Below are 16,503 nucleotides of genomic sequence, written 5' to 3'. Positions count from 1 at the left end.
TTTCTCTTTATATAGCCTGACCAGGAACATAAAAACCCTGGCATAGAGGCGCTTCAATTGCATTTGATAGTGCAACACTGAGTACAGTCGTACCTGTGTTAAATTAATAGGCTAACTTTATGTATCAGGATTCAGGATTACGGGCTAATTTGATATTTTCATAAATTAACGAAAAAATATTATTATAGGTAACCTGATTTAAATAAATTAAATGAAACCATCAGTCGAGCTAGTAGATTTATTTTATTATTCATCAATAATCAAATTCAGAACTTGAATATTCAACTGCAATGTCTGCTCATGAACACTTCAAACTCGGTACTTCTTTCCCAATCCCATAAAATTCAACACTTAGAAAGTGACAAAATTTTTAAAATAGGTAGTTGAAACAAACCACAGCTAATTTTCATAGTGGACTGTACTATACGATAAACATGTCAGTCAATTTGACAACCTTTGTCGGAAACATTATTCAATGAAAATATTGTCCGAACCCTTAGTATTTCTCTTCGACAAATACTTTAACACATTGTGAACCACTTTTCTTTCACGACTATAAAAATATTTTAGCAATTTAATTAATAAAACCAATTGCGCACATTTAAAATAAAGTTTGTTTACACTTTGACAGCAATAGACTGACATGCAAGGTGACATGTCAATGAAGTTTTCAGTTACTGTTGCCATTAAAAGAAATTAGTACCATTAGTTTTCCGCAACATGGCGAGGGTTTTTATGTTCCTGGTCAGGCTATAAAAGTGTAAAAGATAAAGATATACCTTCATGTCACGGTGACCAAAGACACCTAAAGACGCAGGTGCAGGAGGATGTCATTGGGTGCAGGAATAAATAAAAAAAAATCCGAGTCCTCGTTGCTGCATATCACCTCTAGTTTACCACACTTTCTATTTTGTATTACACACAGTAGGTACATTGGGGTTGACCTTTCTATTTCTATGTACCTACTCTATACATAGATATTCTCGGAGATAGGAACGATGATTAGTCCAATAAATAAAATATACCGTTCCTTCATTTTGTTTATTTATTTCGAATTCGATCTACACATGAAAGATTGGTTTACATTGAGTTACAATTGATGTATATTTAATGGCATACTCACAAGCATTTCATATTTTGGTTCATTTAATCAAACTAAGGTCTAGATATTGACAGTACAAATAGTGTTATGAGGGTAGGCAAGGTCTAAATAAGTAGCCATAGTAAAGTTAATTTGCTTAGTGCTGCTGCTAATTCATCATCAGGTCATTTTAGTCTCCATTGCAAGAAAGAGCACAACTCTAGTATTTGCTAGAGGCAGAACGAAGATTGCACTTACTAGGTTTCAAGTGATACGGCCATGCGGAGTCCGGTCGCTTTCGGCTGAGTAGCGGTGCAAGTTTTTCATGCGCGATCTACAACGCCGCAAGTGAAATTTACGAAAAAGTTACGCCTGCCACTTCTAGCAGTCACTGGTGACCTAGTGTGCTAGGTAGTTCGCTTGTAAAACATTTCTTCATCATCACACTAATTATAATGTCAATATCTTCACATTACCTATTTATAATGTCAAAATCTTCACATTAGGGTTTCCTGCTTTTCCTTGAACTACGGATACGTAAATGTTAGTGAAGTTCTATTATTATAATTGATTTATACATTGTAATATGAACTATTGAACTAGGACGTTAATATGATACGAGAACATTGGTTATGTTTGTAAATGTTATACGAATCTTATCTTTTCGTTGGACTTCCAGCGACAATTTAAGAAAATGTTTGTACTTACAACAATTGGACATGTAACTATTCAGAGGAGGTGTGATTTGTTTGTAGGTGATCAAAGGACACTAAAATAACAATTTACTTAACTGGAGTCCACTTTGATCACCCAGGGCATCGTATCCATGGGTGATCAAAGGACACTAAATGATCGCTGGAAGTCCACTTTGATCACCTGGGTGATCAAAGGCAGGTGATCAAAGTGGAATAGACCCTTTTCGTAACAGCGTACAGTGGAGGCATATCCAACTTCTCGAGGTGGTAAAGTTGCTTTGATCACAGAAACCTTTAATTTTCTTCTATCGCATCTATTATTCTACAAACGTGATATTATTGAACTCTACCCGCAAAATTCTATGGTTATAATAAGATAGTAGATGACACATAACTACTATGTAGAAATTATAATGAGTATTATGGATTTCTTAGAAGTAAGTAGATACCTAGATATGTAAGTAACTGGTTATGAAAGTGTTGTATGCCATTAGATGACCATGGTAATTGTAGTGTCAGGTCTGAAATGAAAAACCTAATTAAAATCGTTATATCTACCATCTAAGTAGTAGTAAAAGTAAGTATCTATTCCTACGTAGAGTCAGAATAAAAATAATTTAGTAATTTAGATCTAGATACTATGTTAACATGTGATCACTCCATCATACAACTTATCAGAAATACCTAGGTAGGAAGGCAATATGGCCATTTCTCTAAAACTTAGGCAAGTTTCATAATAATACATATTTAGATCTACTTCATAAAGACTATGTATTAATTTACGTATACAATCATTTAAAAAAAAAATATAATTATCTTAAGTAGTCGTTAAATATTCTATTAGCTAAATTTATATAGTTTGTAGGTACTTGTCACTAAAAGTGTTTTTCCTATTCTCTGTCAACATTCGCAAGGCGCATCACCGTCTCTCAAAATCTGTCTTAAGTACCTATTTATCTTAAATCACTTTTAGAAACCAAGCGAGAAAGAAATCTCGAAACATTCATACTTAAATTATAGAATATCGATGTAACATACAGAGTTCTGTTAAACATACCTATATATGTACCTATAGTTAAAAGTTTAAGTTACTTTAAAGGTAGCTTATCGTAATAAATCCATGTGATAGGTACTATGTGTGATTATTACTCGATGCAAATAAAATTCTAATGTCTGAATGATGAAACATTTTGACGAATTAACTAAATTATTTATTTCTTTTTAATTTATCCATGGCCCTGCAACATTCTATCGCTAAAACCTTAATTAACTAATAATAAAAATCATTTATTATGGTCGGATCAGACAAAACTTTTATTTGCTAAACGCTATAACGCAGGAATAATAGTAATTAAGTACATATTAACATTATCTACACACATAAGTAGCTGTTTCAAACAGCAAAATTTAATAATGTTTTTCATAGATAAATACGAAAAATAAACAACTTCTATATATTACTGCTAACTACCACAACTTTAACATAATATTTCACTTTTAACAACTAGTTAAGTATTTTAATGTAGGTATACTTAATTATCTAATTTGGGTATGATTTGATCATTAAATTATTATATTTCTTAACTTTTAGATACTTATTTGTTACAAGAAATATTTCTACTTTCCATGCTCTTATTCTACAAAGGTATAAGTTAATAGAAACTTTGGTAAAAATCATCATAGAATAATTTAATGATAGGATACAATAATAATTATTGTATCTTGTCATGTTAAAGGCATTTAGTTAAAATTCAGTACAAATAGATTTAGCTAAATTGTAGCAAGTTATGTCAAGTATAGAATTAATAGGTAATTTTTATAATTAAGTGGTCATTGGGTAACGAAATGTATAATTTTGGAATATAATAGTAAATTAGTGTACGAAATGCGTGAATGGTCCTCATAATTAAAAAAAGAAAAAGGTAGGTAGGTACTAGTTACTATAAAATATCAGTATGTATAGTAATAGTATATCGGTGTGCATAGTACTTGATAAATAATATAGTATGTCCTATTAGATATGTATTTATTATAGATGACGTCTCTAATGTTTACCGGAAGCTAGGGAGGATACAAGAACTCTGTACTACTACGGTTGTTCTAGTAGGTAACGGGGGAATCCCCATGCGTGAAGGACGAAGGTACACTACCTCTATTGGCGTAACCAAACATGCCGGGCCGACGGCCAATCCGACGGCCTTGCATCTTTTACTGGCAAAGCATTTTGAAAGCCGGCGGCAAACTCGGCGGAATGTGTGGACACGCTATTATGTAGTTCTTGTCTTGAAAGTGGGTAGTAAGTAAAGAGTTAGCATGTAAACCTGCATTAGGATGTAGCCTACTTAAGTTTAATGCTGAGACCCAAAATCGCTAACGCTACAGTTTCAAGTGACATTACGGGATCACAATTTTGATATATTCACACGATTAAATCTCCTAATAGTTAATTATAATAGACACCAAATAACATTATGGGGTTATTCTATCAAGTCAATATAGCACATCAAAATTAGAGTTATCTGACCCTCGTCTGAAAACTACCAGCACCATTCATAAAGCCATCGAAGGTGTAGTTTTCGCTTCCTCCCCGGCGCTCAGTCGGCCGAGCGGTCGCGCCGGTGTCAGTCCTTTTTGTCCTCCTTGTCCTTGCGGCCCGGGCTCAGGGAGCGCCCGCCTTTATTCCTGCACATACACAAACCATCAGTCCCTTATCATGGCTGTCTACCAAATACCAGCGTAATCAGAACTCCAAATGGTCCGTGTACCTATATTACACACGGTGCTGCTCGCCAGTTCTGTTACTTGAACTTGGCGACCGCGTGTCTAGATCAGATTCAGCTAGTCTCTAAATTAAACTTCGACTAATTAGGTATTTTAAGTAGGGTAGTAAGTATGTGGCTTATTTGTAAAATTACAATTATGTGATCTAGTTACAGTTACACATTTTATTCTAAAGGAAGACTAGGTACATGCTGTTATAAGTACTTGGTCTATGAGGAGTCTTCCTTCGACTTGGCCTACTTTAATTTTGTAACTTATTTACTTTAACGAGAACATTCAAGTACTTAGTTACGAGTAGGTACCTACTCGTTTGTTGGAACTGGATATTTTTTATGTCATGATAAAACATGAGTGTCAACAATGCTCTATTATGTATTTTAACTAAGCTTGATGATAGCATTTACAAAGCAGCATGCTTGTGCGGGCGTTTCCAAAATCGGTGTAGGTACTGGCTCTAGTCCGAGTTTAGGTTCCTGGGTAGAGCAGCGTCAGTCATCTGATGGATAGAAACTGATTTCATTTTCTACAGTTTTGCCTTTAATAATAGTGGCATAAGGTGGGTATCCAACTACGCGAAGCTCTTGTCTCTACAATCCTGCAACTGCTCAAACGGCTCTATTATACTGTGCTTTGTGTTTGCCTATGAGCAGTACGAGCCGATGAAGACTAGAGCTACGCGGCGGACAGAGCGTTAAGGTTCTCTACGAGTAATATAGTGGAGCCACCCTTGTACACACAACCAAACTCGTACTACAAGATTCTTACTTGGGATGCTCACCTATAGTCATACAATTTCCTCGGACCAGAGCGTGAATTTAAGCTTTGAGGCATCTACGTCAGAACAGTTAATAGCTTGCCTGGTAAACGTCATCACCCTCCAGCCTCTTATGTGTCATCCCTCCAGTTTGGAGTGCCACCCGCCCGAGCTGAAGAATGAACTGACATAACAAAAGTTAGGGCTACTTGATCTGTATCACTAGCAATGAACATTCTCTTAACTTCATATGACTTGACTCTTAAAACTTATTATAATAATGTGAGAGTCATACGAATCCATATGATAATTTTTACGAATTTATGACATTGATAATAATTATCATCTAATATCATCCCTGTCGATACGATATTCGAAAATTGCTTTCAAGACAACCAGTAGTGGAACAACGTGTTTGCAAAAAATCGAACAAAATGCTACCTGCTGCTGATGAACTTCGACTTCTTTTCCTTCTCGCCTTTGTCAGAGCTCGTGCTTGGCCCGGCGACGGGTGCGGTCGACGGTCCTGCCACCGGTCCTGCCGCCACTCCCGCCGGCCCTGCGGCCGCCCCTGCCGCCCCTGCCGCAGCCCCAGCCGCCTGTCCTCCCTGGCCTCCTGCTCCTGCTGGCACCACTACCGGCCCAGCTGCCGCGGCTGTCTTGTCACCCTGAGATAGTAGGATAAATCCATCACACCCACGCAACCCAATAGCGTACCGGAGCTCTTTACCGGAAATTTACTGTATAAATTTTGATTCTGGTGTTTACAGCTACTTTTGGCATGAATATCAAAAACAAACTTAATACTGTTGAAGTAGCCATGATTCCCATGATTCAAAAAATGTTGAACTTACCTTAAGCAATGTAAAAAATGTTAATTACTTTATTACTATTACTTTTTATTACCTTGGATGCAGAAGGTCCAGCTTCGGCTTGCAGCTGTTGCGACTGGCTGTTCACATGCCCCATCTTCGAGAGCGGCGGATTCTTAAATGAGTAAGAGAAAGCGAGTCCTCGCTTCAACGATGCTCTGTAAGGCGGAAACATCAAACCACTCCATAAATTAGGAAACAATTGGATGTAGGTAGATATAAGTAAATTGAACTCAAAGCATTCTTCCATGCATGAAAATGGTGACACTGTTAGGTTAGGGCAGGACACTTGAAACGATCACATTTTCTGATGAGTTATCGTTTGTTTTTTGTGTTGTAAAAAGCTTCGCTTACCTATGACTCTTTTTGCATCCTAAACTTTAGTTAGCAGATAAATAAATATTACTCTTCGTTTTGCCTCAATTCTGTGGCCCTAGATTCAAATTCAAACTCTATATACCAAACTGGGTCAAAGCTCATGTAGAATGAACGGAAAAAATAGGAGAATTGAACGGTCGAACAATATGGAAACAGCAATCAAAACTCTTCTGCGGGGAGAATTTAGGATACAACGGTTTAGCAATCAGATGACTTGTAGGTCTAGCGCACGATTCCATCTTTCAACAGTTCGCTTATCCTTATTCTTAGGTACTGTAGAAAACCAGTTTCAAGTGAAATCAGTGATCATTTGCTTAATGTTCTGGCTCTGGCAGAACTAATGGCTGAGTGAAAGTTTTTACAGGAAAGTCAGAAGCAGAGTGTTTTAAAAGGTGTTCGTATCTGCATGATGTTGTTGGCAGGCGACGGTCCATCTCAAGCTTTTCCCACTTCACTGACTCGTTCAATTTTTGGCTGTGAATGAGAAACAGGAGTGTAGAAATGTGTAAAAAGCGGATTAATGCCTACTGTTCTTTTAAAAGCTGGAATAGCATTTACAGCAGTAGTAAGTCTGCAAAGATAAGCATAAGTTCCAGATTATAGGTTCCAAAGATGCCTAGGGTAACCTAAATGTTTTTGAAGTTGCGTTTTAAGTAATATTAAGACCTCCTGTTAAGCTAAGCACAAGCTCAATTTGTGATAGTGAACTCCGTTTACACACACAATCTCTTCTTTCCATATAGTTACATAGGAAAGGCATGGAGTCGTGTACTAACAAAAGGTTTCTTGTCATTAGTTTTAGGATATGTACTTAGAGTGTCAAGATGGAACTGCAGAGGTGTTGGTGCAATTCAACTCCAGTAATTACCTAATGGTAAGCAAAGCCTGTTACTATTAGCGTCCGGGTAGGTGAATTAAAGCCCACAAGGTCTATCATAAAGTGAAGTTATAAAGGCGATATGATTAAAATTTTAGTGGTAAACTCAAGAAGAAGTAAGGGGTATACCTTAATAGTTCTTCATTTTAGGTATGTTGGGTACTTATTGCGGGATATTCCCGTAAATGTATGGTGCCCATCAATCAGGTATTTATTGTTGTTCATGGAGTCTTATAACTTCCATCACGCTGCAGCTGTTGGTGGTCCCCTGTCAGCACGTCGCACCCATCATGCTTAAAGCTGACCTACCCAAAATAGCTGCTAGATAGTTTGTAGTTTAGTTTCTGGCAAAGCGACAACACTGGTCAACTTAATTGCATGTAATTTTTTATACAGCAATAACCAGAAGAGCAGAAAGTATTTTGAAATAAGTGAAGGACAGTAAGAGTTTCCAGCCCACTATTTGTTTAATGAAGGCTTATTTTTAAAAAGTAGGTAATTTATAGTGAGAGCTGATGTCATGATGTCTTCTTTAGATTGAGCATATTGTAGACCTACGTAGATATTCCTAAGTTCTACAGTACTGCACTCATTTAAGGCAAAACTTACTTCTTATTTAGTTTCTTATTATAATAACTAATAATAAATGTAATGGTGCAATTAAAAATGTAATAGCTGTATGTGGTTTATTGTTATTAAAAATACTGCCTACATCTAAAATTATGTTTAAAGTTTCGCATAACCAGATGGTGAAAGTGTGGATGCGCTTATACATTATTTAAATCAAGGGAAGGTGATAAGTAGGTACTCACTACACTACTAATGATAATTTACACGTGAAATGTAGTTTTGTTCAAGGGAGATCTTAGCGCGCCTAAAATTTTGACGGTAATCTTACCCTCGTAGTCGATCCTCAAGTATAAAAATGTTTACTACAGAGATTGGACGCTAGCTATTTGGTGCGTTTTTGGTGCGCTTATACATTATTTATATCAGGGACAGATGTTACGTGTCACTACACTGCAGATGAATTTACACGTGCTCCGAATTTTTGTTCAAGGTGTAATTATGTTTGAGGATCGAAGTATACGGGGGTAGAGCTAGACTGCTATGTTGCTAGACTGCTACGTTGCTACGACTAGTCTAACGAAGGCCCTGCCTGGTGGGACTGGGCGGCGGGTAGCTGGTGCCACGGTGGTTGGGAGACAGGTACTGGTGATGCTGCGCGGCCGAGAGCCGGTTGCGATGGAGCAGCTCCTGGTGCGATTGGTACAGCTTGTCGGACGCGGACTGGGTGCTTGGGCTGTGAAAAAGAACTTGGTTAGTAAACTTATTTCGTTTATTTACTTATATGTTCGATTTGATTGAATAATTCAAAGCGGCTATGGTGCAGCTAGCGGACTCTTAAAATGTAATCGTTTCACTATCATGGTTGGTGAGCACATAGCTTATAGAGCTGCTGACAGCAGGGGTAGAAAAGTTGCTAGTGGCGACCTGGTCCAATAATAATAACAACAATGTTAACAGCATCGTTGTGTTCCGGCTGTTAGAGATAGCCAGTTCCTCCGTGGTTGAGGATTCCGTCCGGGTGAAGCTCGCTTCCACCTTCGGCCTGATCGTCACTTACCATCAGGTGAGATACAGGCCAAGAGCTTCCTCGTTGTGAATAAAAAACCTTCTACTTAGTGGATCAACATCTAGATGCGGGTAGCGTAGGACCATTCCTTCCTAAAGGCCTCTCCCAAGGATTTAGGTGTGTGGGTAGCACAGGACCGATCGTTGTGGAAACCCTTGTCTTCTTTATTGAGCAGTGGACGTCAGGCTTATGCTGATGATGTGCTAGGTTTAATACCTTTGAGCTGGTCGTGGCGGCGAGGGGTCGAGGGTGAGGTCGGGCAGGCTGTGCACGAGCGCCATGACGCCGCTCTGTGGCTGCACGCGCAGAGTGTTGTGTGCGCGCGCGCTCGTGCTACGGCTCGCCAGTTTACCCGCCGACTTGCTGGGCGACGGTGATTGCTGCAACTGCAGAGAAACATGCTCGTGTAGCTGGCAGATTATTCTGCATTGTCCTGCACTTTTTGGAAGGAACAAGTACTTATAAATCGTTTTTCAGGCAACATAACCTTTGGCGCCCGGCTCCAATACCTACTGAAGTCTATTTAAGAATTCTAATACCTACCTATTGTAAAACTCTAAATTATTACCTAGGTACTTATTAACTTTATTCATCTATTCAGCACACATTCAAGGGTTTTAAAGTAATCAAACTAAGCTTTGAATTATTTATTGTGCATCTGTTATATCAGCTTCTCAAATCTGCAAAAATGATAGGATCATAAAAGGTTATGGGCATATATACGCTCTTATGGCTTGTCTTGAAAGGGTTCCATGTGGAAGGCAGGTAAGTCTATAGACCCTCAATGTGGGGCACGATAATGATTCTTAGTGGATTTGGCAATATACGGCCGCTTAATCTATTTTCCGCCCGTGTGGAAGATTTATGTGAGACCCTTCAGGGCCTAACCATACAGCGCACGCAACTTTGTGCATGTGTTGGCCGAAATAAATCATAACGGCACTTAGTTGAGTGTTCCTTTGCGAAATTGTTGCAGTTAACACCGTTATTATTATCGACTTGAATAGTTTCGTAGGCCCTATAAATTTAAAGCGTTTATATTGCCTTTAATGCGATTATAATTTTTTAATAAATCTTTACTTATATAGGATTTACATTGATTTAAATCCTAAACTAAATTTAATGCGGGAGAAGCTGCAGCCAAAAGCTAGTAAATAAATACAACAGTTTTACTTACGCTAGGGGGCTGCTCAGAAGGAACCACGGTTTCCGACTCGCTCTCACTCACGACGTTCACCGTGATGGATGTTACTGCTGTAAAGTGAAAACCAATCTGTTTAGTATATTTTAATAAATAAATAAAAATCTTTGGATAATTTCATACAGCGCCAGCTAGCCCCAAAGCAAGCAACTTATATGCTGGTGGTATGGGTGCTAGCTTGACGGATATACTACTTATAGACTTTTTTTAAATACATACATAGCACCCAGATCCCTCACAGAAATTAAAATTCATCATTTCAATTTCTGCCCGGCCGGGAATCGAACCCGGACCTCTCGGCATAGCAGTCCGTTCTGAACCACTACACAAACGGCCGATTGAATAATGCGCGAGAGTTGAGGCGATCAACCAAGATTTATTTGTGTTTTTTATTGTATCGTTATACGCTCACCATGCTGGATGAACAGCAGATAATTTAATCAATATCCCAAACGTTATATGTGACTCGCACCTAATGTTGCGTACATTGTGTGTTGGATTACGTGATACCGGCGCCAAAGTGTTTAAAAGTAATGACAGGAAATTTATTTTTTTCCTGAACACAGAGAGCCGGATATCATGACATGCCTGTTTAATTTTTATGTATAACAATGAAAACGGAATACATGCGTATAAAATAATACAATCAATTAATTATAATAAAACAGTTGGAGGTTAAGAGTTAAATTTGGCCGTCGCTCAGTTTCAGTAGAAACGGTTGAGAGCTCCGCTCCGCTTGGAGAAAATTATGATGATGAGTAGCTTGGGGTCATTGGACGAAATTCTACGTGCTCGGCGACCGGACTTTAGTTAAAGTGAGTAGTGCTGAATCTTACCGTCGTCCGGGTTCTGCGGAGGGATGAGGTGTTCTACGGAGGTGCCTGCTTTGTACAGATTCCTGGAGCTGGGACCAGCTTGCGGCTCATCATGGGAAGCAGCGCTAAGGAAACACAGTAATAAAGGAGATTATTTCATTTATCAATCTCTCATTTGACATCGGCAAATGTGAATCGTGCAATAAGTATTAGCTCACGAGTGATTACTATCAACTATAATTTTCGAATCAGTAGTCCAACATCCTGATGCGCCCTCGATATTATTCTGTGGCTCGACTTTCGACTGGCATGTGAACAGCCTAACAAAAGCCGGACAGACCGAACAAAAGAGTATTTGGCCGGACTGTAAGTCCGTAGAAGCTATACGTCCTATAGCTGAAATGATACAGAATCTCTTCGTATATAAAATATATGAACTCAATATTCAGTTGTTTAGTTTAAGATTTACGTGGGGTATTGCAGCGAACCCTATGCGTTAGCTTTCTCATTAACTTTAAACTAGAGACTTACTAAAACTACCTTTTTCATTGGATTATGTCTTGTTATGTTATTTAGAATACCTATTTATCTGCTCCGTTAACTGAATATGGAAAGTTAAGTGAACTTAAGTAAGTAGCAGAGCTATAAATGTTCCATTTCTAAAGGGGACTACTTAATCGCCCTTTACGCTTTTTAATTTAAAATTAAAATACTGCTATGCAATGACAGGGAATAAATAGAAACAGAGTGTTCGGAAAGAAATATTACCAATTAGGGCTAGACCGCCATTCTCCTGGATAATCTTAATCGACAGCTAGACAGACGGGAGTAGGGTTGCCAGGTCCAAAAACACAAAAGCCGGACTCAGTGCTTAATTTGGTTGGACATTTTTCATCGTCGTCGTCGTCGCCGGTCAAAAGCAAAGTAACATATTTTCGTGGTCTTTTTGGTGAACATGTGATGCCAGGTAAACATGCTAATTTGCTTATCTTCAAAAGTTTGCACATAAGGCCCTGCCCTGCTGCCACATAAAAAGCCTGACAAAAGCCGGACAGGACAGACGACGGAATATTTGGCCGGACAGCAGGACCGTAAAAAGACAAACATGTCCGGCTAAAGCCGGACACCTGGCAACCCTAGACGGGGAGCTTAGTACTGGAGCGCGCTCGCCGCAACCGAGGAACCACTACAAGTACAGCTAGGCACTGTACCGATGAGAAAATTCCCGATACTTTAGCAGATTAATTATTATTATGGATTTTACTGCCATACGGAGATTCAAAGATTTAATTCATTCTCAGAGATATTGTGGTATAAAAATGGTAATAAAGATAATAAAGATATAATCCTTCGTAGGTAATCAATAATTGTTATGGAATTGGTTAGAGAGCAGGGAATAGGTAACCTGTACGAGTATCTATTGAAATATCATAATCCAAACAAAAATTCGTAGCATATATTTAAAATAATAAAGATCCAAAGATTATTTATTCACAATACAATAATTTATCTCCATAAAGCGTTAATCTGAAAAGAGTATTCCCATTATTATCAATACTCCGAAGAATCATCATCATCATTTCAACCACGGAACGGCCACTGCTGAACATAGACCTTCCCTAATGACTTCCACAGTTGGTAACAGCCTGCATCCAGCGCTATCCTGCTACTTTTATCAGATCGGCTCGGTGTTTTTTTACGAGATCGAATCAGAAATGAGGAGATCCATAACCGTAAACGTACTAAAGTCGCTGACAAACTTAGCCCGACTTCCCGATTCATCGTAGTCATTTACCGTGACAATTGTTAAGATTCGGCCAAACCAACGCGATCAACCGGCGTGCAGCGATGGCGAACAATGCATTTAGGTCTGGTCGCCATCGCTGCACGCCAGCTGATCGCGCTGTGATCGCGTTGGTTTGGCCGAACCCTTAGCCAAAAAGACCAAAGTGTACCAAAAAACGGTGGCTTTGGTGTCGTGTAGGCAAAAGTCATGGGAAAAAAGGAAAATTTAATTGTATCGGAATTGCAAGAAGAATTGAATTGGTATCATGTATAGGTCCCATTGTTTGTGCTAGAATAGTGTAACAACTGTTTCATTTAAAATCATTATTTGATCAGCCATCGTCGCGCTGTATCTCGTGTTATTTTAACCTTTAATTATGTAAAGCTTGTGTAGTGATAATGAATTGAAAACAACCGCACGTTTATAATGCGCTCGGGTTCGGGTCTAAAACGGGGTTATCGGTTAATAAATAGGTATAGAAAACAAAAGCAAGCGATGTATTTATAGACAATGAACAAGTAAACTGAATTGTGAGTTTTCTTCAGTGGGAGAAACTGAGTCGCGAGTTATTGTCCTATTATGGACATTCGTTCGCAGATCCATCTCAGGTTATGACGCGATCGAGGCTTCCGGCTTCGAGGGATCCACCAATCCCTTCTTCCGGTTGCTTTTTAAAGAGGTTTTCTCCTCGCAGCCCAGGTGAAACGGGACCCCCGGCCCACCATAGCTAGATATACGCCTTAGGTAGCGAGTGATGGGGATAGAGCTAGTCCTTGAATTAGTAGGCTGACTAGGTGCTAGTTGCCCTTGCCACGTAAGGTGACACGTACGGAAAACGCAACGTGAGACGTCCACCCATAACGTGGACCGACGACCTCAAAAAGGTAGCAGGGAGGCGCTGGATGCAGGCCGCTACCAACCAGGCGATGTGGAAATCATTTGTTAGCAGCATAAGGTACCCTGGACCTGGTGGACGGGTGGAAGCTGGTTGCGCGAGCTGCCGCGGGTGGAGGTGCGGTGCATGGGGTCATTTTGCGTCGTATTGTTAGCAGCATAAGGCACATACCTGGTGGACTGGTGGAAGCTGGAGAGGCGCGAGATACGCGAGCTGCCGCCGGTGGAGATGCGGTTCATGGGGTCATTTTGTGTCGTATTGTTAGCAGCATAAGGCACATACCTGGTGGACTGGCTGGAGAGGCGGTAGTTCTGCCAGTGGAGGTGTGGTGCATGGGGTAATTTTGTGTCGTATTGTTAGCAGCATATGGCACATACCTGGTGGACTGGTGGAAGCTGGAGAGGCAGAAGTTGCGCGTGTTTCTACCGGTGGAGGTGTGGTGCATGGGGTCATTTTGCGTCGTATTGTTAGCAGCATAAGGCACATACCTGGTGGACTGGTGGAAGCTGGAGAGGCGCGAGTTGCGCGAGCTGCCGCCGGTGGAGGTGCGGTGCATGGGGTCATTTTGTGTCGTATTGTTAGCAGCATAAGGCACATACCTGGTGGACTGGCTGGAGAGGCGGTAGTTCTGCCAGTGGAGGTGTGGTGCATGGGGTAATTTTGTGTCGTATTGTTAGCAGCATAAGGCACATACCTGGTGGACTGGTGGAAGCTGGAGAGGCGCGAGTTACGCGAGCTGCCGCCGGTGGAGGTGCGGTGCATGGGGTGCCGCAGGCTGTGCAGCGCCGAGCCTCGCCCGCTGGTGCCCGACGCAGCGCCTGCGCAAGATGCTGGCCGCACCAACAACATGATATTATAGTTACGTGCAAATATTATACATTTGAAGCCACGATAGCCGAACGGTGAATGGGTCGGACTGGCCGACTCGAGATCCGAGGAACGCGGGTTCGAATCCCACCGCCGCTCGACTATTGTGGTGGGCACACTCGTAACATAAGCGTATTTAGCTTACTTATTAATAATCTTTAAAAAAAATCATTCCAGTTATCACCTTATCACAGCGCAATATGGGTTTAATTAAACCGTATTAGCGTTCACCGATTGGCGCCGCTGTAAAGAAAGTTCCAGTCATTCGCTAGGTGGCGGGGATACTTAGTGGTGAAAACTGAACTCGATCGGCAGGAACTCATTAATATGAGTATGCAAAAAGGAGTAGCTTTTATTACAGTGGAATGGGGATGTTGCCTGGGTCAAAAAGCAAGAGTTTTAATTAGTCCGTCATTTAACTTATCAAAAAATACTCTACACGTATTTTTCACTTTTTCAAACTAATGAAAATTTAAAGAGATAAAGCGCCCCAAAGTTCATAAGAAGAGGCCCGTGACGTCAACGCTTGCTTAAAAATGCCGCACGTTGTGACGTCGTGCGCAACTTCAACGCACCATAACTATGTAATTATTTGTTAGATTGACAAATAAAAATATATGTGTCCAATATTTTTTGATATTAAACATTACGGACTAAAAAAATTTTTTTAGGCAACTAGCCTATTGTTACGGAGTGGACTGTATGATGGTTAATATGATATTGAGGCTGTTGGAAACTCTTATTATCACAGTGATGAAATAGTAAAGTGGTAGTAAATCCAAATCTTACATCTAAACTAATGAGTCAATTTTAAAAGTCTTCGTTTCATGTATCTCTTACATCTAAACTAATGAGTCAATTTTAAAAGTCATCGTTTCATGTATCTCGGTTAATCACCTATTTATGTTATGTCTAACTCTTCGTTTGATAATACTATTCTAGATTACATGCTGAATACCGGCCAACGTCGATAATGCACACATTGGAAGATCTTCAGCTGAAGGCACATATGAAATCGAAAGTAAGTGGATGGGGGTGGAAAGACTATGAATTATTTTAAGTAAGTTCTTGCAACTCACGAAGGCGAGTGAGCTTTACTTGTGTGTATACGTGTACATGCACATAACGATTGAAAAACGAACAGTAGCGAGCCACCACACATGCAAAGCTGTACTCGTACCACAGTATACTGTGCTCGTACCTACCTACAATTTTGATATGTTTTAGATTTACGAGTAGATGATGAAACAAGTAAGCCTGAGTGTTTGTTGTTAGTTCAATAATAATTAATGTAAACAAAAATCTTTCTCGATATCATTATAAATTATAACGTCTAAGATAAATCATAATTTATAATTATAATTTATAATTTATCTTAGACGTTGTGCATTTCTTGCCAATACATTTTTGCTAGACTGAATTTCCATTTCCAAGCTATAGTCAAGACGGCGTGTCGCCCAAGAAAAAATAAGAAAAGAACACAGCATCGCGTTAAAAGCAAGCATTCTTAGCTCGTCGGACAGTTTGTAACTGGGTTATGGTTTTTTAGTTTTTTAGAGTTCCTTTTCACCAAAGTTAAAAGATATACCTATCTCTATTAATTTTGTCTTCGCTGTTTATCTGTTCGTCATCAGTAGGCTGAATCATTATGTGAATTTTAGGATAATCACTTAGGAGTCAGATTGGTGTACTGGTATGCATACGACTATGGGTAATTATAGATCCACCGCAGTTCTTCTGACAACTATAAAATGGGTGAAGGGGAGGCAATACATATCCAGCTTCTGGCCTAGGGGGGCAAGTCAGATTTTTATGTCAGATAGTTTGAGCTCCTTCAAAGCGACTTCCGGGGGATCCAGCCCCGG

At 39.7% G+C, this 16,503-nt stretch overlaps 1 protein-coding gene across 2 annotated transcripts in view; it reads right to left on the bottom strand.

Annotated features, from left to right (window-relative positions):
• Nucleotides 1-1,146: 1,146 nt before the first annotated feature.
• The window catches only part of LOC114354102 (uncharacterized), a 118,817-nt gene continuing 103,460 nt past the window's right edge, over nucleotides 1,147-16,503 (bottom strand). Inside the window, exons 16-24 of one of the 2 annotated variants that reach the window (XM_028306361.1) lie at nucleotides 14,466-14,601; nucleotides 11,112-11,215; nucleotides 10,252-10,328; nucleotides 9,291-9,460; nucleotides 8,598-8,741; nucleotides 6,218-6,341; nucleotides 5,753-5,979; nucleotides 5,415-5,495; nucleotides 4,354-4,458 (exon numbers count right to left, since the gene is read on the bottom strand). In XM_028306361.1, the coding sequence (XP_028162162.1) occupies nucleotides 5,450-5,495; nucleotides 5,753-5,979; nucleotides 6,218-6,341; nucleotides 8,598-8,741; nucleotides 9,291-9,460; nucleotides 10,252-10,328; nucleotides 11,112-11,215; nucleotides 14,466-14,601 (1,028 nt within the window). In that variant the 3' untranslated portion in view covers nucleotides 4,354-4,458; nucleotides 5,415-5,449. Of the gene's footprint in view, nucleotides 4,459-5,414; nucleotides 5,496-5,752; nucleotides 5,980-6,217; nucleotides 6,342-8,597; nucleotides 8,742-9,290; nucleotides 9,461-10,251; nucleotides 10,329-11,111; nucleotides 11,216-14,465; nucleotides 14,602-16,503 lie in introns of both variants that reach the window. The other variant, XM_028306359.1, reaches the window with a different exon arrangement.

This window comes from Ostrinia furnacalis, unplaced genomic scaffold (genome assembly GCF_004193835.3).
Source record: "Ostrinia furnacalis isolate ACB-3 unplaced genomic scaffold, ASM419383v2 OfSCF1918, whole genome shotgun sequence".
In the NCBI taxonomy this organism is placed as follows: domain Eukaryota; kingdom Metazoa; phylum Arthropoda; class Insecta; order Lepidoptera; family Crambidae; genus Ostrinia; species Ostrinia furnacalis.
The sequence above is the reverse complement of the archived record's forward strand: the minus strand, read 5'-3'. Positions and strand labels throughout refer to the sequence as shown.